Source organism: Lepidochelys kempii, chromosome 1 (genome assembly GCF_965140265.1).
Source record: "Lepidochelys kempii isolate rLepKem1 chromosome 1, rLepKem1.hap2, whole genome shotgun sequence".
NCBI lineage: Eukaryota > Metazoa > Chordata > Testudines > Cheloniidae > Lepidochelys > Lepidochelys kempii.
This window is the reverse complement of record NC_133256.1, coordinates 207718712-207744523: the sequence shown is the minus strand read 5'-3', so window position 1 is coordinate 207744523 and position 25812 is coordinate 207718712. Positions and strand designations below refer to the sequence as shown.

The 25812-nt window shown below is 43.6% G+C and overlaps 1 protein-coding gene across 4 annotated transcripts in view; it reads left to right on the top strand.

The window, feature by feature from the left end:
* The window catches only part of MAN1A2 (mannosidase alpha class 1A member 2), a 304833-nt gene that overhangs the window by 216963 nt on the left and 62058 nt on the right, over nucleotides 1-25812 (top strand). For all 4 annotated transcript variants that reach the window (XM_073310578.1, XM_073310569.1, XM_073310564.1 and 1 more), the window contains 2 exons: nucleotides 436-559; nucleotides 966-1059. In XM_073310578.1, the coding sequence (XP_073166679.1) occupies nucleotides 436-559; nucleotides 966-1059 (218 nt within the window). The remainder of the gene's footprint in view (nucleotides 1-435; nucleotides 560-965; nucleotides 1060-25812) is intronic.

The following is a 25812-nucleotide window of genomic DNA, read 5'->3' as shown; positions in this document are numbered from 1 at the left end:
AGAGCCTTATCCACTGCTGGAACCTTTCCCCATCACTACTTCCCTACTTCCAGAGCTTTTTGCCACTACTGGAGCCTTTCACAGCACCCAGGACACTACACTCCTAAAAATAGCAGCATAGATGTGGGAAGGACTGCTTGGGCATATAGAGAGCTGTGTAGAGAATATACCCTAAGGTTATGGCATGCCTTTTGCTGCTTAACTCTGAAGGTTTTTTGAACTATCAAGTTGTGAAGCCTATGTTTAAAAGAAATCAGTTGTTATCCTAGATATAGGCTAATATCAGCTTGTTGTATGTAGCTCTTCTAAGAGGCAATTTAATGTGATGTGATTACTACCCACACTCTCTGAATATTGACGGTATCCTTTCACTGACCAACTGTTTGTTCTTTCCTTCCCCCTCTCATGCTTCACTTTACATTTGTTGCAACTCAGTGGTGTGGGTCGAAACTGGGGCTGGGCTTCTGCAGGCAGCAGCATCCTGGCTGAATTTGGTACTCTGCACATGGAATTTGTCCACCTTAGCTACCTGACTGGGGACCCTGTCTACTACAACAAGGTTAGTTTTGTGCTCAGAGTCTAATGTTATAAGAAGACTCAGAGTTGTGTACTGTGAATCTGATTAGGAATGAGAGGGCCTGATCGATTACAATCATGTTTTTTGGTAACAGACCAATTATTTCATTCTTTGCATTTATATTACCAAAATGCATAGCTCTCCAAAGCAGAAAATTATGAAGACAAGATCTTTTTTTATTTTTTGTACAGATATTTAGAAATGATGCTCATGACATATGTCTACATGAGTAGCCATTAAAAGGAAGTGCCCATCTAGAAAAAGCCACAAGAAGCCTGTTTAATTAAATTATGAAAAATTGCAGTTGAAGAAGAAAGTCCAGATTTAAACAAACTTTGAAGGTAGATGAAAATTATTTTTGGTGATCCTGACTTTTGCTTTAATTTAGGTCATGCACATTCGGAAGTTACTTCAAAAAATGGAACATCCTAATGGGCTTTATCCAAATTATTTGAACCCAAGGACTGGGCGCTGGGGTCAGCGTGAGTATTTTTATTAATTTTTTTTTAGTAATTAAAATGTATCTTATACACTCAGAATAATGAATAGGAAAAATTACTATGAATGTAAGAGAGAACGACTCTAAAATTGAGGAGGATAGAGAATACACAGCATCATTTGTATTTGGCGTGCAAAAGGGTTTCCAGGACTTGAAGATATTTAATGAAATTATCTTTTATTTATTACCTCTCATAGTGATCATTTGGCTGTCTTGATCAAGTCTTACTGTGCTTTTTCCCAAAGGCACTTCCCATATTACTTCGTGTCTCTCCCTCACTTACGTTGATCAGCAAAGTCTTCAATAATAGTTATGAGGTTGGAAATTGTTTCTTCGATTTTCTTTGACCTCCTCAAAAGTGGGAAGAACGGTTTCACATTTCTGTGAGCCACCTGGCAAATAGATGTCACAGTTTGTGGGAGTACTAATTAGAGGTAATTATAACTCAACTGTATGCAGGGCCGTCCCTAGGGGGTGAAGGGCCTGGGGTGGATGTGACGAATCCATCACTTCCAGGACCGACCCATCACTTCCGGGACCAATCACGCCAGCCTGTAGGGCCCCCCAAAGTATGGGGCCAGGAGCGGTTACCCTGATTTGCTGTACCCTTGGGACAGTTCTGACTGTATGGGATTGGTGGTGGACTATAGGACCTTTAACCATTAGCTTGCAGGTTGGTCGTGAGTAAAATTTTTAGCCATCGGGTTTCTGTTCAGTGGCCTACGTGAAGTGAATTGGTATCAGTCTAGTTTCTAATTGACAGAGGTATGCATCATAAAAAACATCCTCACAAAAGACACTAAAATTGGACCCTTTGATGGCAATGCAAGCAGAGAGCGCAAGCATTGACTAAGTTGTAGAGATACATGATTCCTTGAATTGATTCTTCCAAGACAGAGTTGAAGCCATTGCTATGGTATTGTATTTGTTCTGTGGACAAAGAGAGTTCTTTTGCTCCAAGACTTGTCAATCCAGTATCTTTCATTTAAAAAAAAACAACAAAAAATCTGATGAACCTATCTTGTCATTAAAGAATGAATTCTGGTCCCATTTGAAGTCAGTGGCAGATTTCAGTGGGGCCAGAGTTTAGCACTAAATGCCTAGCAGAATTTCCACAGAACTTGTAAATGGGGAATTTGCTTCTATTTTTGTGTCCAACATGAGAAGAACTCAAATGCAGTTGTCACTGAGACGGAATATGAAGGGATTTGTCTGAAGTGATAATTAAGATTGAATTCCACTGTAAATGACTCCAGTACATTTTGGAAGTCAGACTAGATAATCACCCATGGTCCTTTCTGAACCATGGAATCTACAGTATTAATCTAAGACAGTGGTTCCCAAATTTCAACAACCCGCAAACCCCTTTCACTAAAATGTCAAGTCTTGTGAACCCCGTCCTAAAAATTAATATTTCCAGAGATTTTCTCCCTTACCTCAGCATAAACTATAAAAGCAGTGATCTTGGAAATATAAAGTGTGTTTTTATGACATGCTTATTACACACTATTTATTAATTATTATTTATCATGACAGTATTTTAGTACATTATGAAAACGACAACACTCTTCCAAGATCTCACTTTTGTAGCTTGTATCAGTTTTGATTAAGCCTGTTATACGACAAGGCTCCTATCAGAGGTGCCAGTAGAAAAAAGGGGTGCAGGGGCACCACCAGAAAAGTCGGGGGGTCCACAGGGCCACCAGAAAAAAAGGGGAGGGACCCGTGGAGGGTGGTCGTGCCGATGCAGGGGCAGCGCGTGACCCTCGTCATCCCCCCGTACTGGCACCTCTGGCTCCTATGTTTCATCAAGGAGTATCAGATGTGAAACAGCATGAAGCCAACTCACTGCCATCAAGCTATTATTTAAGCTACTTATGGTTGCTACAGGGCATGCTACTTCTCTTCTCACCCTCTCTACATGCTCACAAAGAACCAATTTTAAAAGCAAGAAAATGCCACGTTAAGGAGGGTCTTCTTCACACATTCCCACTACATGTCAATTCATTCCACTCTCAGTGAGACACTTCAGCCCATCCTGGAGATGTACTTTCCACTTCCAAGTCACACGCAGTCACCCCACATTCATCTGACTTGCACAGCAATGCAAAACTGTAACTCCAAACCTCAACTACCTTAGAATGGATACATGGAATACCTAGATTTCAGTTTATTGGAGGAGTTATGAAATCTCCTTAGGGGAAATATGAGTTTGAAGCTAAGGTTTTGTATTGCATCTTGAGTCAGATGAACATCCTGTTTCTAGAAGTTAATTTATGATTACAGTCCTGAGATGCTCACCCCATCTCCAGAACCTATCTGACTCACAGTAGCTTTGTCATCCGATAGCTCTTTGGGGAGCATCTGAATATGGCTATCAAGGTGACAGCAGTCCTCAGGAGGAGGGAGAATTAGTAGAGGAACCCTTAGATGTTCCCCTCTCACCCTCTATTCTTTTTCACCAGATGAAGCCATCACTCCAGGGTTGACATCTCCCCCACCCCACAGAGGACTTCAGTTTTTCAGGAGGCCACTTCTCGAGGAGTACAAGAGGAGTGTGTGCGACATAACTCGCACACCCTCCTTGATATTTTACAGACTTCTGTCCCAGAAGGAATTGCCCTCTTTATCAGTGAAGCCTTTCTGGAGTCAGCAAAAACCCTCTGGCAGACCCCAGCCTCTATACCTCGTATGGCCAAGCAAATGGACAGTTGATATCAAGTCCCTCAACAAGATTTTGACTATTTCTTTAACCAACCTGTTTCTTATTCGTAGGTGGTTATCATCAGTCCTGTCCTAAAGCCACTCCCAAGGATATGAAATTTAAGAGGCTAGATTTATACAGCCAAAATATTTATTCTACCACCTCTCTTCAAATGAGAGCTGCTAATTATTAGGCTCTCTTGTCAAAATGTAATTTTATTTTATTTTTTTTGCAATTTCTAAATTTGCTGACAAGTTGCTAGAGGAATATGAGAATCAGGTTTTGGCTTTGGTTTCTGAGAGATGCCTTACGGCTCAAATATCCCTTCAAGTAGCAGTACATACTACTGATATGGTCTCAAGTTCTATACGTGTTGCAATTTCTGTGAGGTGTTCTTCCTGGCTGCAGGCTTCTGGCATTCCAAAGGAGCTGCAGAACACAATAGAAGGTTTACCCTATAAGGAGTCTAAACCATTCTCTACTGAAACGGACAATGCTAGGCGGACACTGAAGGACCACGTGAGACCACATCTGGAGTATTGCGTCCAGTGTTGGGCTCCCACTAAAGAAAGGATGTGGACAAATTGAAGCGAAGGGCAACGAAAATTAGGAGGGTGGTGAAGCACTGGAATGGGTTACCAAGGGAGCTGGTGGAAACTCCATCGTTAGAAGTTTTTAAGACCTGGCTTGACAAAGCCCTGGCTAGGATGATTTAGTTGGTGTTGGTTCTGTTTTGAACAGAGGGTTAGAGTAGATGACCTCCTGTGATCTCTTCCAACCCTAATCTTCTATGATTCAACATGCATTGTCCAAATTTCCCAAAATAAGAGGCCAAGTTGCACACTGGGATATCCACCCATGGTGCACTGAACTGTGCAACAATACAAGCACTCCTGGTGAACATATGCCATGCCAGTGCAAGGGTCAAGAATGCAGGGTTGGAAGAGACCACAGAAGGTCATCTAGTCCAATCCCCTGCTCAAAGCAGGACCAACACCAACTAAATCATCCCAGCCAAGGCTTTGTCAAGCCCAGCCTTAAAACCCTCTAAGGATGGAGATTCCACCACCTCCGGAGGTAACCCATTCCAGTGCTTCACCACCCTCCTAGTGAAATAGTGTTTCCCAATATCCAACCTAGACCTCCCCCACTGCAACTTGAGACCAATGCTCCTTGTTCTGTCATCTGCCACCCCTGAGAACAGCTGAGCTCCATCCTCTTTGGAACCCCCTTCAGGTAGTTGAAGGCTGCTATCAAATCCCCCCTCACTCTTCTCTTCTGCAGACTACATAATCCCAGTTCCCTCAGCCTCTCCTCATAAATCATGTGCCCCAGCCCCTAATCATTTTCGTTGCCCTCCGCTGGACTCTCTCCAATTTGTCCATATCCCTTATGTAGTGGGGGGACCAACACTGGACGCTATACTCCAGGTGTGGCCTCACCAGTACCGAACAGAGGGGAATAATCACTTCCCTCGATCTGCTGGCAATGCTCCTACTAATACAGCCCAATATGCCGTTGGCCTTCTTGGCAATGAGGGCACACTGCTGACTCATATCCAGCTTCTCATCCACTGTAATCCCCAGGTCCTTTTCTGCAGAACTGCTGCTCAGCCAGTTGGTCCCCAGCCTGTAGCAGTTCATGGGATTCTTCCTTCCTAAGTACAGGACTCTGTACTTGTCCTTGTTGAACCTCATCAGATTTCTTTTGGCCCAGTCCTCCAATTTGTCTAGGTCACTCTGGACCCTATCCCTATCCTCCAGTGTATCCATCTCTCCCCCCAGTTTAGTGTCATCTTCAAAGTTGCTGAGGGTGCCATTAATTCCATCATCCAGATCATGAATAAAGATGTTGAACAAAACCGGCCCAGGACCAACCCCTGGGGCACTCCGCTTGATACCGGCTGCCAACTAGACATCAAAGCCATTGGTCACCCGTTCAACCCGACAATCTAGCCAGCTTTCTATCCACCTTATAGTCCATTCACCCAATCCATACTTTTTTAACTTGCTGGCAAGAATACTGTGGGAGACAGTATCAAAAACTTAGCTAAAATCAAGATATATCACATCCACCGCTTTCCCCATATCCACAGAGCCAGTTATCTCATCATAGAAGGCAATCAGGTTGGTCAGGCATGACTTACCCTTGGTGAATCCATGTTGACTCTTCCTGATCATCTTCCTCTCCAAAATGGTTCAAAATGGCTTCCAAGTGCTTCAAAATGCGTCCTTGAGGACCTGCTCCATGATTTTGCCGGGGACTGAAGTGAGGCTGACTGGTCTGTAGTTCACTGGGTTCTCTTTCTTCCCTTTTTTAAAGATGGGCAATATATTTGCCTTTTTCCAGTCATCCAGGACCTCCCCCGATTGCCGTGAATTTTCAAAGATTATGGCCAATGGCTCTGCAATCACATCAGCCAACTCCCTCAGCACCCTTGGATGCATTAGATCCGGACCCCTGAGAACACCCTCCTTGTGTTTCTTCCAGGTATCCCACTCCCTCACTTACCTCTCGGTTTAGGTCACCATCCCCCGGTGAACCTAGTTTAAAGCCCTCCTCAGTAGGTTAGCAAGCCTGCCTGCAAAGATGCTCTTCCCTCTCTTTGTTAGGTGGATCCCATCTCTTCCTAGCAATCCTTCATCCTGGAACAACGTACCATGGTCAAAGAATCCAAAGCTCTCTCTCCGACATCACCTGCGTGACCACACATTCACCTCCACAATTCGACAGTCGCTACCTGGGCCTTTTCCTTCAACAGGGAGGATGGACAAAAACACAACTTGCATCTCAAACTCCTTTATCCTTCTTCCCAGAGCCATGTAGTCTGCAGTGATCCGCTCAAGGTCATTCTTGGCAGTATCATCGGTGCCCACGTGGAGAAGTGGGAAGGGGTAGCGGTCCAAGATCTTGATCAGTCTCGGCAAACACTCCGTCACATCCTGGATTCTAACTCCAGGCAAGCAGGACACACTTCTCGAGTCTCCTAGTCTGGTCGGCAGATGGATGACACCGTCCTCTTTAGGAGGGAGTCCCCGACCACCCCCCCGCCTCCTCTTAGGAGTGGTGGTCATGGAACCCCCATCCCTAGGATAATGCATCCCGTGCCTTTCGGCCGATGGGGTCTCCTTCTAATCCCTTCCCTCAGAGAGCTCTTCCAAATCCTTCTCTGCAGTAGTACCTGTGCAGAGAGCCTGAAAATGGTTTCTTTCCTCTCTCTGCATTGGGGGTACATAGGTTCTCCTCTTTCTTCCTCTGGAGGTCTCGTGTTGCCAGTTTTCTTCCCGGCTCTGCTCTGCATTGCCCTCTCTGAATCTTCAGCACGTTTTGCTTCCAGAACCAAACACTGACTTCTATCCAGAAAATCTTCATTTTCTCTGATGCAATGCAGGGTTGATACTTGGTTCTCTGATCCTCTAACCTTCTCTTCTAATATGCAGACCAGCTTGCACTTCGTACAGACGAAGTTGCGTCTGTCCTCTGGGAGAAAGACAAACATGGCACATGCTGAGCAGGTCACAACAGCTGATCACTCACTATCCATGTCTTCTTTCCAAGAGGCTCCTCAGGTTTTGTATGTACTGCGCACAGGAGCCTGAAAGGCAAAAACACTCTGTGCAAACTCCCAGGCAAACTCCCTCTGTTTGCCTGGCCTCAGTTCGCAACTGGCTGCCTTTTTAAAAGGCTGCTGGCTCGAAGCAGGTGGCCCGGCACACAGCCTTCCCCCCAATCAACCACTCAAGGCCCACCTGGAACAAAGCACTTCCAATTCACACTTTTCAATCAAACACCCACATGGTCAAACGGTCATACTATTCGAACAAACAAGCACACGGTCAAACAAATGGTCACAGCAGACAGACACTCGAATATTCATCCCACCAGCTCACAACACTATACTATACTAACACCTACTATACTATGCAGAGGTCCAAATTTTCAAATAGCTTTATGTCCAGTTTTCAAAGTACCCATCATAGGCACACAAATCCTCACAAGTTTCAGAGTAGCAGCCATGTTAGTCTGTATTCGCAAAAAGAAAAGGAGTACTTGTGGCACCTTAGAGACTAACAAATTTATTTGAGCATAAGCTGTCGTGAGCTACAGCTCACTTCATCAGATGCATTCAGTGGAAAATCACTGAATGCATCCGATGAAGTGAGCTGCAGCTCACAAAAGCTTATGCTCAGATAAATTTGTTAGTCCCTAAGGTGCCACAAGTACTCCTTTCTTTTTGCAAATCCTCACAAGTTTAGGTTAAAACTGCATGAGCATATGTACAGCCCCTTCCTGTCTGTACATGTGGTGCAATTTACAAGTACACAGAAAAGTGCAAGTACATCTGATCATCGATCTTCTCTGAATCACTTTATTGACTTCCAGCTATTCATGCCCTGTATGTATGTAAACTATTCAAGTCTCATCACACAAGACAGAGAACAATGCTGCAGGCAGTATACTGGTGGGAACAATTCTGCACAGGCTGAGGTTGGACTGGGCTTACTTATGAAGTCTTTTTTATCTCTGATTTTTGTCTTTGAAGTGCAAGACAAAAGTCTCAGTGTCTCTAGAAGTTCGAAATCATTGCATGGGTGCTTGTGATCTCAAGAAATGTAAAAGGGTGTAAATGTAAAAGGAGAGACTTTGCTGCAGCTTTGAATTCACTCAATATATGAACAGAAACAAGGAGTTTGTAATAAGATATTAAATAAGTGTGTGGTGAAGCAGAGGAACCACCTATCAGCATGGAAAGTGGTTAAGGAGAGCCTTTGAGCTCACCTAGTCCCACCCTGTTATAACTGCAGCCAATGCCAGGCCTGGAGGGAGTGTAAAAGAAGAGAGATAGCTCAGTTCATGGCTGACTGGTGATAGGCTTACCACCTGGCCAGTATTTGACCAGCCTGGCCAGTTATTTTTATGGATTTGCCAGTTGCCAGAAAAATAATTAAATTTGGTAGGTTTTTTTATGTGGGTCTAAAGATTTGCATTATTATCACAATACACTGGGATATCTACTGTTAAAAGTTTCTGTGTCCAGCTAACGATGCTGCAATGTTGCCACTTCTGCAGTTTAAGTGATAACAGATCAAACCTGCTGCAAATACAGCAGCTGTCTGCCCACCAACATGCAAGCGCACCTGCGTGTGTGTGTGTGAGAGAGAGTTTGAGTCATGCTAGAGAAAGAGATGTGTGATGTTATCAATCTTATCGATATGAGTTATCTCTATAGATACTATAAGTGGCAGTTGAAGTGAGGGGTTGCAGAGTTGCATTGGGGTTGGAGTTATGGTGGGCTTGCCTTGTGGGGGGGTATCCCGAATTTTTTGCATTTCGAAGGTTGTAACCCTAACTAACGAAAAAGCAGGAGCTAGCTGCCTGCCTGCCTGCCTGAAGGGACAGAACAGCAGCCTGCCAGCCAGGACAGCCACCTGGAAGTAAGCACTGGTTTCTGAGCCAAGGGAGACTGCAGAGGAAATCCCAGCACTGGAGGTAACTGAGTGAGTGAACCTCAGAGACATTGTGGGGATCCCTCTCACCAGCTTGCAGCTGCCCCACCCAAAGGAGCCTGGGACCGCAGGAAGGCACTGTCTGGACTCAAGAGGCAGTCCTGTGGGAAGCAAGCCGCCCAGTAGATTGGACTAGAGGGACCACACCCCAAATTAAACAGACTAATGGACTGGTAGGAACTAGCCTAGGGCAGCGGATTCTGACTCTTTGCTGGGCAGGACACCAACCCCGCTGTTCAGGGGTTGACATACACAGGGACATGGGCTGGGACTCAATAGAGAGGGAGAGCCTGGGTCTCCTCCAACCCCCCGGTCAGCCTTAAAGACTGAGGCCACTCAGCCAGCAGGGAGCTTGAGAGCTAGGCGATCTATCTATCTGCCCGGCCACCCAAGCCCTGTCACAAATGGTAACTGCTTCTACCAAGTCATAAGATGTACTCTCCAGATTAAAAACACACAAAAAATTGATTATATTTTTTAAAAACTGGGCTAGTCTTGCTATTGCTTAAGCTATCCGTCTGTTTCAAGTCTTTTTGTTCAAGGTAATTGGCTGATATGTGTACTGCTTGCAGTGCTAAGGAGTTTTATTTTTCATTAACGATGGGTGCAGGTCACTAGATTTCTAGGAAACTCTTTCCTGAATCTTATTATATATGGAGCTGGTGGCACTGTCTGTAGTTAAGATTGCTTGACACTTCGCATTATAAAGATCCTGTTTTCAGTTGCTTATATCTGCCAAACTTTCACTGTTTGAGCTGACATTTTCAAGGTTGTAGGGCCTGAACGGGGATTTTCCCTATTGCTGTGGGATTGGGCACTGGAACTGAGAGCAGGGAAATTCTCTTGTGCTCTCAGTGCTCCCCCAGCTGGTACCCAGGCACAGTGGGAAAAGGAGCAGCCTGACTTAAGAACATAAGAACAGCCATTCTGGGTGTCATAAATATAAAGGGAAGGGTAAACACCTTTAAAATCCCTCCTGGTCAGAGGAAAAACCCTTTCACCTGTAAAGGGTTAAGAAGCTAGGATAACCTTGCTGGCACCTGACCAAAATGACCAATGAGGAGACAAAATACTTTCAAAAGCTGGGGGGAGCGAGAAACAAAGCCTCTCTCTGTCAGTGTGATGCTTTTGCCAGGGACAGAACAGGAATGGTGTCTTAGAACTTAGTAAGTAATCTAGCTAGATATGCATTAGATTCTGATTTCTTTAAATGGCTGAGAAAATAAGCTGTGCTGAATAGAATGGATATTCCTGGTTTTGTGTTGTTTTGTAACTTAAGGTTTTGCCTAGAGGGATTCTCTATGTTTTGAATCTAATTACCCTGTAAGGTATTTACCATCCTGATTTTACAGAGGTGATTCTTTTTACTTTTTCTTCTATTAAAATTCTTCTTTTAAGAAACTGAATGCTTTTTCATTGTTCTTAAGATCCAAGGGTTTGGGTCTGTGTTCACCCATGCAAATTGGTGAGGATTTTTATCAAACCTTCCCCAGGAAAGGGGGGAACGTTTGGGAGGATTTTGGGGGGAAAGACATTTCCAAATGGACTCTTTCCTAATAATATAATACCGGTTAGACGTTTGGTGGTGGCAGCAAAAGTCCAAGGGCAAAAGGTAAAATAGTTTGTACCTTGGGGAAGTTTTAACCTAAGCTGGTAAAAGTAAGCTTAGGAGGTTTTCATGCAGGTCCCCACATCTGTACCCTAGAGTTCAGAGTGGGGAAGGAACCTTGACATTGGGCCAGACCAATGTCTCTCTAGCCGGTATCCTGTCTTCCAACAGTGGCCAAAGCCAGGTGATTTAGAGGGAATGAACAGAACAGGTAATCATCAAGTGATTCATACCCTGTCTACCATTCTCAGCTTCTGGCAAACAGAGGCTGGAGGCACTTCAGAGCATGGGGTTGCATCCCTGCCCAATCTGGCTAATTGCCATTGATGGATCTATCTTCCATGAACTTTTCTAGTTCTTTTTTGAACCCTGTTATAGTCTTGACCTTCACAACATCCTCTGGCAAAGAGGTCCAGAGACTGACTGTGTGTTGCGTGAAGAAATACTTCCTTTTGTTTGTTTTAAACTGGATGCCTATTAATTCCATTTGGTGGCCCCTAGATCTTCTGTAATGAGGAGTAAATAACACTTCCTTATTTACTTTCTCCACACCAGTCATGATATTATAAACCTCTATCATATCCCTCCTTAGTCATCTCTTTTCCAAGCTGAAAAGTGCCAGTCTTATTAATCTCTCCTCATATGGAAGGGAAACAGGGACTGGTTGGGCAAGGAGACTGGGATAAGGAGCTGGTAGGGGGGAAGTGAGACAGGCCTGGGACAGTGACGGGGCAGAAGTGTCTGACCACTGGAGCATAATCCCCCCCAGAGCCTTGAATGGAACTGAGGATTTCTGAGTCTCACCATTCCTTTGCTGTCAGCAAATAGCTGCAAAACCCAATGGCAGAGTATATCTCATCCCCACCTAGTGGCTGGTACATATAGAGGGTGACAACTTACTGCTGCTATCAGTTATTCTGTTAACTAAAATGGTAGAGGGCTGTTCTGTCAATCTAAAGATTTCAATCCACCTGGTGACCCATATAAGTGTCAACATGATGACACATGATGGAAAATCTGTTTTTTTTTTTCCAGTTTGCTTTTTCAAAAAGCTAGGAAATTACATTAAAAGAATGTTAAGGTTGCAAAGTCAACTTCTCAAAAGTTAGGAAAAACCAAAATTAAGGCTGCCTCTGCAATCTTAATTTAACCCCTTTCCATGTATACATTATGATATAGTCTTTAATTACATGATCACATGCTATTTTTTCTGCAGGACTCCTGCCTCATTCAGTGCACAAGATGGACAGTGCTCTAGGAATTAATCAGGATTGTGTAGTGAATGAAGCTATGGTCTGCAAAATCCCTGCATTATTTGTTGCAGAGGTTGGAAGGTGTGTAAAGAATGAGACAGGGAACTCTGCAGAAAGAGAAAGGATGGTCCCTGATTAAGGCAGTTAAATGCTTCCCTGAAGAATTGGATTGTATCCCTGCCTCTGCCATAGAGTAACTATGTGATGCTGAACAAGTCACTTAAATCAGACTTTTCACAGTTGGACAGAAATTGTGTTTTCCTCATTTTCTGGGCACCCAAATTGAGACCCTGGGGTCTGATTTTCCACCACTGACCATTTTTAAATCAAGATTGGATGTTCTTCTAAAGATTAAGAATTATTTTGGGAAGTTCTATGGCCTGTGTTATACAGGAGGTCAGACTAGATGATCACAATGGTCTCTTTTGGCCTTTAGAATCTATGATTTGCAGAAATGCTGAGCACTCACAGCTTCAGCTGAAGTCAATGGGAGCTGTACTTTGAACACAGAACCTACTATATCATGCTGAGTACTCTGAAAAATCAGGCCTTAGACATCTCAAACTGGGCACCTAAAATTAATGGATGCTTTTGACCTTAATCTTTCTCTGCCTCAGTTCCCCATCTGTGAAATGGGGACGCCATCACCCTACCCCACAGAGGTGTTGTGAACATAAATTAATGTTTGTGAAGCACTCAAATGATATAGTGAAAAGCATCGTAGAAAAGCCCATCAAGGAGTTAATACCTGTACTCTATTTAGAGCAGGATTTGAGCAGTGTGCAGTAAATAAAGCCAAGAGCTACACCTTGAACAGTGAGAATAAAACAAAATATTGAATAGTTGCTCATTAAGTGAGACTGTCCATCCTATGCACTGACTGAGACAGGGGTCCTCTGGAAAAAAAAAGTGTGTGATCATGTAATTAAAGTCTATCATAATGTATGTGCATAAAAGACTAAATCAAGATTGTACATGTAATTCAGGCATTTTCTAACTTTTGAGTGCTTGACGTTGCAATATTAACTTTGTTAACAATAGAGGTGTTAAAAAGAGCACTAAGTTAAACGTCTATTGGGCAGTCATGCTTGCAGTGCTTCTGTGTGGTTAAGAGGTATGGGCAACTTATTGCCCCCACATTAGGAAACTCAGTTAATTCCACGTGCGCTGTCCTCAGTCTGTTTACAGTCAAATGGTGGGAAAATATTCCCAATATCAAAAATCCTTAATTGCTGATGGATGTCAGGCATTCAAAGCATGCTCGTAAAAGCTGAGCTGCATTGATCTGGGCATCTCTTTCATATGGCTGCCTCGAGAATACCCCTGGCCATATTTTATGGTCAGCTAAAGCGAGACACCTGTTCTCATAGTGGCCAGTAAAAAAGATATAAAGACAGAATGAAGTCAAACTTGAAAGCATGTCACATTGACCCCAGCAACTGGGAAGGAAGGAAGAGCCCAGAAATGAGTAAGGTGGCAGCAGATTTGTCATGTCACCGTTAACTGTTTGAAACAAGGCGTATTAACGCCTTATGTGAAAAGACGTGAACCATATAAAAAAAGGATATAACAGCCTGCAATGGTCATGGACAGTCTTGTCTGTCCCACACATGTAACTGTGTTTGCAGTTCTCACATTGATCTGACTTTGCATATACATGTTCATCTATAGTGTTCGCTGAATCCTTGTAGGTCAACGTAAGCATGAGACTCTATCACTGTAGTTAAAATCACTGAAATCTCAAGGATATGTGACATTTGAGTAATATTTTTTAGAATTAATGGTCAATTTTTTTCTCTTACTCTTCACAAATGGAAATTTCTTCTTCATCAGAGACTGAAACATAAAACAATGTTGTTCAAGGATTTCTTGAAAGAATTGCCCTCTTTTAGAATGTCTGCCATCTCAAATTGTTCTCCATGGAACTGAGGCCACAGTTATGCTAACAGTTAAATCCAAACATGTTAAGGTATGCAAATTCACAGGCACTCAAACCACCTTAAGTCTGCTCCGTAGTGACACCATGAGGGGGAAAGATTTCATGTGTCTTTAAACTCAGTTTAATCTAATCTGGGACCACACAGGCTATTATGCATTAAATATAATTGCATGGTTACATGGAAGAGTTAAGCTTCTTTGGTTGCCCTAACTATACATTTTCACTCTTAATGTATCTGTTGTCTGGGAATGGAATTAGAGACTATCATAATTTATAAGCACAAGGTTCCAAATTAAGGTGGCATGAACAACTTTAATTCTGGTATTTCCTAACTTTTAACTTCTTGACTTTAATATAAAATTTGTATAGGTAATTTCCTAGCTTTTTCCGAAACCAAACTGAATAATCAGAAGTTCCATCATGTGAAACCAACCACGTTGATTCCCTGCATAGGTCAGTAACTGGGTTGGAATGTTTAGGTTCATAGCATAGTCTTTTGCCTCTTGAGCTAAAGTGGTAACTAATAGCCATTATAGGTTGTTATCTTCTGTTATTATTTATATTACTATAGTGCCTGGAGGCACCAACCAAGATCAGAACTTTATAATGTCAGCAGGGTACAAATACACAGGAAGAAAAAGTCCCTTCTATGAAGAGTTCACAACCTATTAAGATCAGGCAGACAATGAGTGGCAGTGGGACACAGAGGCACACAGCCAAAGGTCACATAGCAAGTCAATGGTCAAGCTAAGAAAAGAACCGAGGTTTCCCGAGTCCTAGTCCAGTGCCCTGTCCACTAGTCCACATTGTCTCTCTGCAGACTAGCCACTAAAGGGGGTGAGAAAAACACTTTGCCTGTGTTGTCTACAACTGTTTGCTAGATAGTACCATTCTACAAGGCACTGGTGAGACCTCATCTGGAATACTGTGTGCAGTTCTGGTTTCCCATGTTTAAGAAGGATTAATTCAAACTGGCACAGGTACAGAGAACGGCTACTAGGATGATCCGATGAATGGAAAACCTGTCTTATGAAAAAAGAAAAGGAGTACTTGTGGCACCTTAGAGACTAACCAATTTATTTGAGCATAAGCTTTCGTGAGCTACAGCTCACTTCATCGGATGCATACTGTGGAAAGTGTAGAAGATCTTTTTATACACACAAAGCATGAAAAAATACCTCCCCCCACCCCACTCTCCTGCTGGTAATAGCTTATCTAAAGTGATCACTTTCCTTACAATGTGTATGATAATCAAGTTGGGCCATTTCCAGCACAAATCCAGGTTTTCTCAAACCCCCCCCCCACACACACAAACCCACTCTCCTGCTGGAAGTACCTTTATGCAACTTCTCATTACTCTATCTGTAAAATGGGGAGTCAGTGATATTTGCTTTCCTCCTAAGGTAAAGGTATGAGGTCTCATCCAATAATGAGGACTCTGAAGTACACATAATTATTATCCCTTCACCTGAGCCAGTGGAGTGTCTCAAGAAGTGAGCTTTCCTAATCTTATGGAAGTCAAATCAATATTCAGCTCAGGATGGTCCACCTGCGCCTTACATTCTGCAAAGTGAAAAACAGACTTTCAGCTCAAACAAAAATATGCAGTCATAGTTAGGTCCGGTCCAGAGCAGACCAGGCTTCTTGAATTAAGAGAGAGGGGAGAAATGATGGGTTATCTTTTTCCATTCAGGAAAGAGATCTTGGAGTCATTGTGGATTGTTCTCTGAAAATATCTGCTCAGTGTGCAGTGGCACTGAAAAAAGCTAACAATGTTAGGAACTGGTAGGAAAGGAATAGATAAAAAGATAGATAAAAATACCATAATACCTCTATATAAATCCATGATAAACCCACACTTGGCAGTTCTGGTCACCCTATCTCAAAAATATATATATATATTAGAATTGGAAAAGGTATAGAGAAGGGCAACAAAAATGTCTAGGGGTATGGAACAGCTTTCATATGAGGAGATATTAAAAAAGGACCGGGACAGTTCATCTTCGAAAAGAGAAGACTAAGGGGGGCTATGATAGAGGTCTATAAAACCATGGATCATGTGGAGAAAGTGAATAGGGAAATGTTATTTACCCCTTCACACAACACAAGAGCCAGGGGTCACCCAATAAAAGTAATAGTAGCTTTAAAACAAACATAAGGCATTGCTTCTTCACACAATGCACAGTTAACCTGTGGAACTCAATTCCAGGGGATGTTGTGAAAGCCAAAAATATTACGTCGGGTTCACCAGTGTTGTTAGTGCTATGCATGTTGCTCAAGGTGCAGAGTTGTTAATGCTCCTACTGCTGCTATTCATAGAGCTGCAGTGTTAGTTGCACTAGCAGAGAGTGCAGCGTGGTGATTCATCAGACCTTGATGTCGTTCATAAAGAAAGAATACAGGCTCGGTTTGGTGGTGAAGGTGCTCGGCCAGGGTTATTGACAGGAAAGCGCATTACTAGCACCCTGTCAAACGGGTCACAGGGACACAAACACATTATTGCCTGTGACAAGGTAAACACTCTGTCAAGATAACAGGATGCTGTCCCCTTGGCTGATACAAAGATGCCCTTCCTTTGACTTCTCCTTTTATACATTGATACAAACAAGTTACATATAACACTCCAGATGTTGTTAGTTACCCACCTTATAACTTGTACCTGCTAGTTCAAACAAAACATTCTTATCCATTATCCTGTCATCCCTTCCTTATCTTATGAGGGGTTGGCGTTTTCCTGTACGATCTCTTGGGAATTTGTTGAGGTAGTTACTTGAGAACTCTGGGTGTTCTTGTACCATCCTCTCTGGTCAGGAATGTGCTTACTTGGTTAGCTGACACCTAGTATGGTGGTATTCTGCCAAGGCCTACTCTGGTTCACAGCCTTTGGATCACACAGCTAATTGTGCCTAGGACTCCAGCAAGGCTTACAACTGGATTAAAAAATGAATTAGATAAGTTCACAGAGGTTAGGTTCATGGTGAGGGACGCAACCCCCTGCTACATGTGTCCCTAAACCTCTGACTGCCAGAAGATGGGACTGGACAACAGGGGCTGGATCACTCGATAATTGCCCTGTTCTGTTCATTCCCTCTGAAGCATCTGGCACTGGCCACTGTTGGAAGACAGGATAGTGGGCTAGATGGATGATTTGTATGACCCAGTATAGCCATTCTTGTGTCTAGAGCTTTCCTACCCTGTCCCAGCTTCACCCAGAACTAGCTCTTGAAAAAAGCAGCCACCCTTTTTTTATCTTGCCTGCTGGGCCCTGAGTGGCTTCTGCCTGTTCCTAGCAGTTCTAGCTGCTGGATGATCAGTACTCCATGCACAGCTGATTTGGGATGGCTTTTCTAGGTCACTCCTGGAGGACTAAACCTTTCCTCCTAAAAGACACCTTCTTCCGGTGGGGCGTACCAAGGCAGCGGGGCCTCCAGCAGAGTGTAGCAAACGTCTGGTACATTCCATCCCAAGGACATATCACCTCATCAGGAGGTGTCAAAGACCACTTGTGACAATGTCCTCAGTCGTCAGATATGGGCACAATTGTCTCTGCAATCAAGCTCATGAGAGAGAGGTTTCTAGCCACTGGTGCCATCTAGGACTCCAGGAACTGTGGGATCCCAGATCGCAAACTTTCTTGTCCTTGGGAAATGATAGTTTTACAGCCTCATTAATGAGGAGGCACCAAACCATCCCTCTGCCCTTTGCAAAGCTTCCCGTCCTAAGAGCATCTCTTCCATCTTGTTCAATTCAGCCTTAAGCTAATCACTCTCATTTAAATTCCTATTGCCTCCAGGCGCTGGGAAAATAAGACCCTTAAATTTTTTGATTCCACCAAATATTTTGTAAGGAATTCTGGAGTTACTTACACTGCACCATCCTTTCAGTCTTATTCCCACCACAGGACTATCTTAACTGAACTAACTAGTGTATTACCATTTTGTTCTGTCTTTGCTCAACTGCCTCATATCTGGAAACTGAATTGTTCGGCTTTTTCTGTAAATGACAACTGACCAGTATTTTGCTTTCATCCATTTCCATTATTAACGTTCTCATCATACTACAGTCACAGTGTTTCCACCTGTGTTGTTAGGAGGTGTCAAGAGAACCGGTCTTGACCACACATTCAGAAAGTTGAAGTGGTAATGATTGATTGCAAAGCTGAGTTTCCACTGCAGCTCTTTTTAAAAGGGCAGTCTTTTATGAATCATATGTCATCTTGATTGCATGGAAGCTCTGAGTCTAATATACTTTGACTGGATGCCAGGTCTGAAGTCTTTTCAAAGTACTGTCATTTCTCATTCCTGATTGCAACTCTGGCACCAGAGTCAGTGTCTCATGTAAATGAGAAATCATTGGGATTGTTTACTGACATAGATAATTAGCTTCTGGAGGAGACTAATTAGACCACGCTTGGTGTATTCCTCATTAACTGATTTTAAATGAAAATACCATAAAATAAATACACTAAATTATCTTGTAAAGTTGAATGTACATAGTATACACAATCACTTCTCTTTGGAGTGACTCTTTCACTAATTAACCCATTTGAGTTGACAGAGGGACTTCCAAGAAGAGAGATCACTGTCACATTCCAGGGTGCAATCCAGAACAGTGAGAGGTTATGTCACCACCTGCCCTGCAACCTTTTGCACATTACTATTGTAGCTCTTAAGCTGGGCCACTCACAGACAGCTAGACAGCATGCAGGTCACATTCTCTGTGTCTGTGTATAGCTACAAGCCTGGTCCAGCAACTCTGACCCCAGCAGCCTGTCAACAACACACTGACTTCCAGCAGCCTTTGTTACTACTTGCCAGGTGACCCCGACATGCTCCTCATCCTGCATTTTTCCCAAAATGTGTATTTTTCACTGTCCAGCCCTCTCCTGGCAGTTCAGATATTAAAGGGTCATTGCCCCTGTAAGGGTCAATATGCAACAGCCTGCTGCTTTAAAATGAGTTACCAAATAGCTCCATTTAAATACAACACTGGATTAGTTTTGATTAAGAAATAAAAAAAAGTTTATTTAACTACAAAGAGAAATTTTAAGTGAGTATAAGTATTAGGCATTAAAGTCGGAATGGTTACAAGAGAAATAAAAATAAAACACTTTCTTGGGCCTAAAACTTAACAAGCTAGATTTGGTTCAAGGTAAAATCCTTACCACAAGTTCCCCTCAACATTGCTGTCTGAATTTTCAGGTCAGGATCTCTCACAAAGTCAAAGGACTGATTCCTTTGTTGTCTTAGGTGAAAGAGAGAGAAAGTTAGGGAGAGAAAGAGAGATGGAATACCTTGGGATGGTTTTGCCCCCTCACTTTTATAGTCCAGTCACTCTTTGCTGAGGGTGCAATTAGTCCCATCATCCAGATCATTAATAAAGATGTTGAACAAAACCGTCCCCAGGACCGACCCCTGGGGCACTCCACTTGATACTGGCTGCCAACTAGACATGGAGCCATTGATCACTACCCGTTGAGCCCGACAATCTAGCCAGCTTTCATCCAATCCATGCTTATTTAACTTGCTGGCAAGAATACTGTGGGAGACTGTATCAAAAGCTTAGCTAAAGTCAAGATATTTCACATTCACTGCTTTCCCTCCGCCTTGTTCCTTGTCTTTGAGAAACAGGTTGTCTGGTACCAGACTTGTCTGGTAAACATGTTTCAGTCATAATTTCAGCTTATGTTCTTAACTTTACATATAATGTTGCTACACACATTTGCCCATAATATTATTGCCTGGAGAGTTATTGGTTTTAAATGATACCTCACAACGCATATTTGATACAAAGATTATTAAATAGTGTGTAGGGTGTGAATACAGGAGTGCATATTTTCACAATCACCCTTTCATTCTGTCCCTTCCCACTTGCCTTTTGGAGGGAGAAAAGTTAATTTGCAGGTCACTGGCATAGAGATGGTAACTGAAGTTGTGAGATCTTATCGGATCGTCCATCAGTTCCATGGAAGCCAAAAAAATTTCAGTTAGATGCAAAGTTAAGAGTCATAGGAGCTCCCAGAGACAGTATCTCAGCAGGAGATGAGTTCTTTGCCAGCAGTTCTGAAATTAAAAAAGCCACCACCTTTTCTCTGCAGTGGAATGATAAACTGTATTATACTGTTCAGCCACTAGCTGGCACTGTGCGTAACATGCCTGGCCTGAGAATAGGTCCCCAGCATCAGGGGAGCGCATTAAGGGATCTTATTGTAAATACAGGTTTCAGAGTAACAGCCGTGTTAGTCATTAGTTGTTAGCCATTTCCAGCACAAGGCCCACCTGATGATCACTTTAGATAAGCTATTACCAGCAGGACAGTGGGGTGGGAGGAGGGATTGGTTCATATTCTCTGTGTATCTATAAAGTCTGCTGCAGTTTCCACTGCATGCATCCGATGAAGTGAGCTGTAGCTCACGAAAGCTCATGCTCTAATAAATTGGTTAGTCTCTAAGGTGCCACAAGTCCTCCTTTTCTTTTTATTGTAAATACAGTTCTGGCTTCAATTAGTGTACAGCATCAAGATCCATTTTATAAACCATTACAAACCCAAGAAATCAAAATTTTTGAGACTTTCTTTTTGGTTCTATGGAATGATGTACAGGACTATTTCCGGATAAGGGCTGGTCACAAATTTCCTAACAAAATACTTACCTATCAGAAAATCAGTTTTCATCAAAATTGGGAAAAGAGAGATTTTGGCAAGATTTTCTGCCAAGTAAAATATAAACAACATGTTTTGGGTTGGGCTGACAATCTGCATCCATCTGAGTTGTGGCTCAGCCACAGGGAGAGACAGCAGTGCACCATTGAACATGTAGTCTGGCTGGGGAGCGGGACCAATATGAAAGAATGGAGCATGAATGACTCAAAACCACAATTTTCCAGAGGCACCATGGCAGCTATGTTTATATTCAGGAATGCTGAAACTGCTGTGGATCATAAAATGTTTATTGGAATCTCCCCTACCATATTTGCCACACTGTCCATTCTCCTCACCCATAAATTCCTCTCCGCACATCCATGAGATATGCCTCCTAATATGTTGCTCCCTCCTTCCTCCAGTAATACTCCTTAGAAGGGCAGCAAGAACAGAGCGGGTAGGTTTGCTGCTCCTGCCATCTTTTTCCTCCTGCTCCAGCTGGGGAGGGTGTAGCAGCGAGAAAGGTAGAAGACCCAGAGCCCTGCAGCTCTCAACTCTTCCCCTTTAAGAGCAGGTGATATGTTGAGCGGAGTAGAATAGCTGAGAACTGCAGGGATCTCAACAGCTCAGCCCCAAGCTTCACTAAGTTTGCTTCTCCTGTAATACATTGTCGGGGACAGCTACAGGTAGAGTAGGGGTCAGAGCTGCCCTCCAGTAAACCCTGCAGATGACTGCTCTGCCCCTCTGAGTGCTCCTCAGATACAGCAGAGAGCAAACAGAGAGGCACACATGGATCAGAGTTGGCTCATTGTCTGTAGCAGAGCCTGTCACAGAGAGGCTGGGTGCCTGACCCCTGAGAGGGCCAGCCCTCATGACAGTGTGGGACAGCTTTGACAGAGAAGCAGTACCTTTGTCAACAATCCCTCATTTGTCTAAAGGATCGCTGAAGAACTCAATTTTTGAGAAACCAGGTATTTGTCAAAGATCAGAGAGCTGTGTTTTTCAATCCAACGAAGACAAGACCTAAACAGTGCTGCCAACTCATGTAATTTCATCATGAGGTTCATGATATCTGGTATTTTTCTTAGAGCCCCAGCTCCTGGATTCACATGGTTATGTGATTATACATTTTTTAAAAGTAGTTTCTAGCCCTCATGGTTGTGGAGGAAAGCTTGAAAATGTGACCAGAATGTACCCTAAGGGCCCAGAACTAAAAGGCAAATAAAATGAATGAAAAAATTTTTTTTAAAAGAATCTCATATTTTGAGGGCTAACTTATGATTTTTGGATGCTTGGGTTTAGCAATTCAGTAGAACCTCAGTTTTATTAACATTGATCCTATGAGCGATAAGTTATATGAAATGTTTTTCTGCCAGCAAAATTATCTTTCTGCTGCTTAATGTAAGTTAAATCCTTAGCCACGTTCACGAGGCTGTACAGGTTTGAAAAGACTCAGAGATCTGGCAGCAAAGAGTTGCAGTTCTCTCAAACAAAGCAAAATCAGGCTCACTGTATACATTTGTTACCATTCATTATGTATAGCAGTGGTTTTCAAACTTTTTTTCTCGCAAGCCAGTTGAAGAAAATTGTTGATGCCCATGATACAATGGAGCTGGGGATGAGGCGTTCGGGTTGTGGGAGGGGCTCAGGACTGGGGCAGAGGGTTGGGATGTGGGGGTGAGGGCTGTGGGGTGGGGCTGGGAATGAGGGGTTCAGGGTGTAGGAGGGGGTTCTGGGCTGGGGCAGGGGGTTGGGATGTGGGAGGGGGTCAGGGCTCTGGGCTGGGGGTGCAGGCTCTGGGCTGGGGATGAGGGGCTTGGGGTGCAGGAAGGGGCTTTGGGTTTGGGGGGGCTCTCAGGGCTGAGGCAGGGGTTTGGGATGTGGAGTTGGGGCACAGGCTTACCTTGGGTGGCTCCCACTCAGCGGTGCAGTGGGCATACTAAGGCAGGCTTCCTGCCTTTCCTGGCACTGCAGACCATGCTGCGCCCTGGAAGCGGCCAGCAGCAGGTCCGGCTCCTAGGTGGAGGTGTGCAAGCATCTCCATGCGGCTCTCACCCGCAGGAACCGGCTAATGGGAATGCAGAGCCGGACCTGCTGCTGGCCACTTCCGGACCTGCTTCCTGGCCACTTCCTTAGCCTGGCAACACTGCTGGCGAGACTTTTAATGGCCTGGTTGACAGTGCTGACCAGAGCCGCCGCGACCCAGTGCCTTACATTCTGCAACCCAGTACTGGGTCGCGACCCGCAGTTTGAAAACCACTGATGTATAGGGCCCTACCAAATTCATGGCTATGAAAAATTCATCACGGACCATGAAGTCTGGTCTTTTGTGTATGGGGGAGACCAGCGTTTCTCAAACTGGGGGACCTGACCCAAAAAGGAGTTGTGGGGGGGTTGCAAGGTTATTTTAGGGGAGTCACGGTATTACCACCCTTACTTCTGCGCTGCTTTCAGAGCTGGGCGGCCAGACAACGGCGGCTGTTGACCAGGTACCCAGCTCTAAAGGCAGTGCCCCACCAGCAGCAGTGCAAAAGTGAGGGTGGCAATACCATACCATCACCATGAAATTGACCAAAATGGACTGTAACTTTGGTAGGGCCCTAATTATGTACACTATCATTGAACAATGAATACATTTATGCACTGTAATTTTGAGATGTTCAATTTTAAGAATTTTTTATTGTATGAACTCCCCAATCCCCCATTAGTCCTTAAAATAAGAGTTCTTCAGTACTGCCTAGAGAATACTGAGGGGGGAGGAAGGAGTGAAGTTATGGGCCCCCCAGTACCCTGGAGAGTCCTTTCACCTGCCCCCCACCACACACACTTTCAGGGACCCACAAAAAGGGGTCATGGAAGCAGGGAAAGGAGCAGAACTGCTAGGTGCTCTGACCCTAGCTTCTAACTCTAATCTGAAGGGAGCTAATCTGGAGGGAGCAGGGGTAGAAAATAGTAATGGGAAGCAAGATCAGAACAGGAGAGAGTGCCTCAGACTTTCCTGTCCCTTCCACTCCCCCTCCCAAAGAGTTTCTGGATTCACTGAGCCTGACTGCCTCTGGTTCCCAGTCACCCACTGGTCACAACCACTGAAGAGGCAAGAGCACAGCTTGACTTGTCTCATGAGTGGAAGATCACAGCCAAGCTTGGCTGTAATACACTGTAAGAATATTGGGTGAGCTTTTGCTCTACATGGCATGACAATGCCTTGGTAGCTAAGTTTAGGGTCTAGAAAGTGTGTTATGTTTTTATTTTGTATGTAACCATTTGTTTCCAATACTTTGCTTGCTTGTTCTTGGATATCTGTTCTTCGTTATATAAACTTCTGCTTGTTTTCACTATAAAGAAATCTAAGTGCTATGAGGAGTGGTGATCCCGAGGTGTATTGGTCCTTCGGGAATAGTGGATCTGTACAAAGTGCAAGAGAGATTTCTTACTGATGAGAAATGTCATAGATGCACAAATCTGGTAGATATGCTTTGATTTAGGAGAAGATGTGGTGAGCTGAATGCCATAATTCTATACATTTCATAGTTATTGTTACTGAGTAAGTATGTTAGGAAGCATTCAGATATCATTCACTCTTATTTTACAGATGGACTAACAAGGTTACTTTTAGTTTCAGAACTTGGGAACAGAACCTGTGTTTCCAGTACAGCAGATTAAGTCTTTCATCCATTCACTCACCCTGCCTTTCATAATGAACATGCCAAATCTATGTGCTAGTGTAATGCCGACAGACCCCAGTCGGCGGCAGGCAGGATTGAACCGGGGAGCTCTGGAGCTTAGTGCATGAGCCTTTACAGCATGAGCTGAAAGCTAATTGGCTGTTAGCTAAGGCTGTAGAGCAGAGTCATTTTATCTCTCTCTTTAAGTGGCCACTAGATGGGACAGAACACCACACCCAAAAGGTGTGTGGGTTACACTGTCTGTAACTTTTAGAACCACACTTATTTCTAGAATCTGACTAGAACCCAGGATTCCTGAGTCCGAGTGTTTCTCTGCTGTCTAGCAAGTAGTTATAAAACACACGGACAAAATGTATATCTTATCCGCCTTCAGTGATTGGTCAATACAGAGGATAGCAACCTGCTAATGCTAACAGTTACTCTGTTAGTTGAAGAGGTAGAGGGCTGTGCTGTGGATCTAATGGTTCCATCTCTGCTAATGATATATCTTGGGTCAAAATGCTTCCACATGATGATGGGTTTTTTTTTTCAGTGTGCTCTTTTTAAAATAAAGTAGGCTCTTACTTATGAAAATAAAGTTAAAAGAACATTAATGTAGCAAGATCAAGCACATAAAAAAGAGAAAAGTCAGCCCCCTTGTGCATATGCATTATGATACAGTCTTTAATTACATGATCAGATAATATTTTTGCTCAGGACCCCTGCCTCATTTTTTCATATTTTTTTATCTTCCTCATTCAGTATGTGACCCCAGGCCTCATTATTTGTACACACACCATCTATTCATTAATTTTTCAGGGTTGCTATGGATATCATACCCAGGCCAACCCAGAGGGAAAAAAGATTTATGTTCATAGAATCATAGAATATCAGGGTTGGAAGGGACCTCAGGAGGTCATCTAGTCCAACCCCCTGCTCAAAGCAGGACCGATCCCCAATTAAATCATCCTAGCCAGGGCTTTGTCAAGCCTTAAAAACTTCTAAGGAAGGAGATTCCACCACCTCCCTAGGTAACACATTCCAGTGTTTCACCACCCTCCTAGTGAAAACGTTTTTCCTAATATCCAACCTAAACCTCCCCCACTGCAACTTGAGACCATTACTCCTTGTTCTGTCATCTGCTACCACTGAGAACAGTCTAGAGCCATCCTCTTTGGAACCCCCTTTCAGGTAGTTGAAAGCAGCTCCCTCATTCTTCTCTTCCGGAGACTAAACATCCCCAGTTCCCTCAGCCTCTCCTCATAACTCATGTGCTCCAGTCCCCTAATCATTTTTGTTGCCCTCCGCTGGACTCTTTCCAATTTTTCCACATCCTTCTTGTAGTGTGGGGCCCAAAACTGGACACAGTACTCCAGATGAGGCCTCACCAGTGTCAAATAGAGGGGAACGATCACGTCCC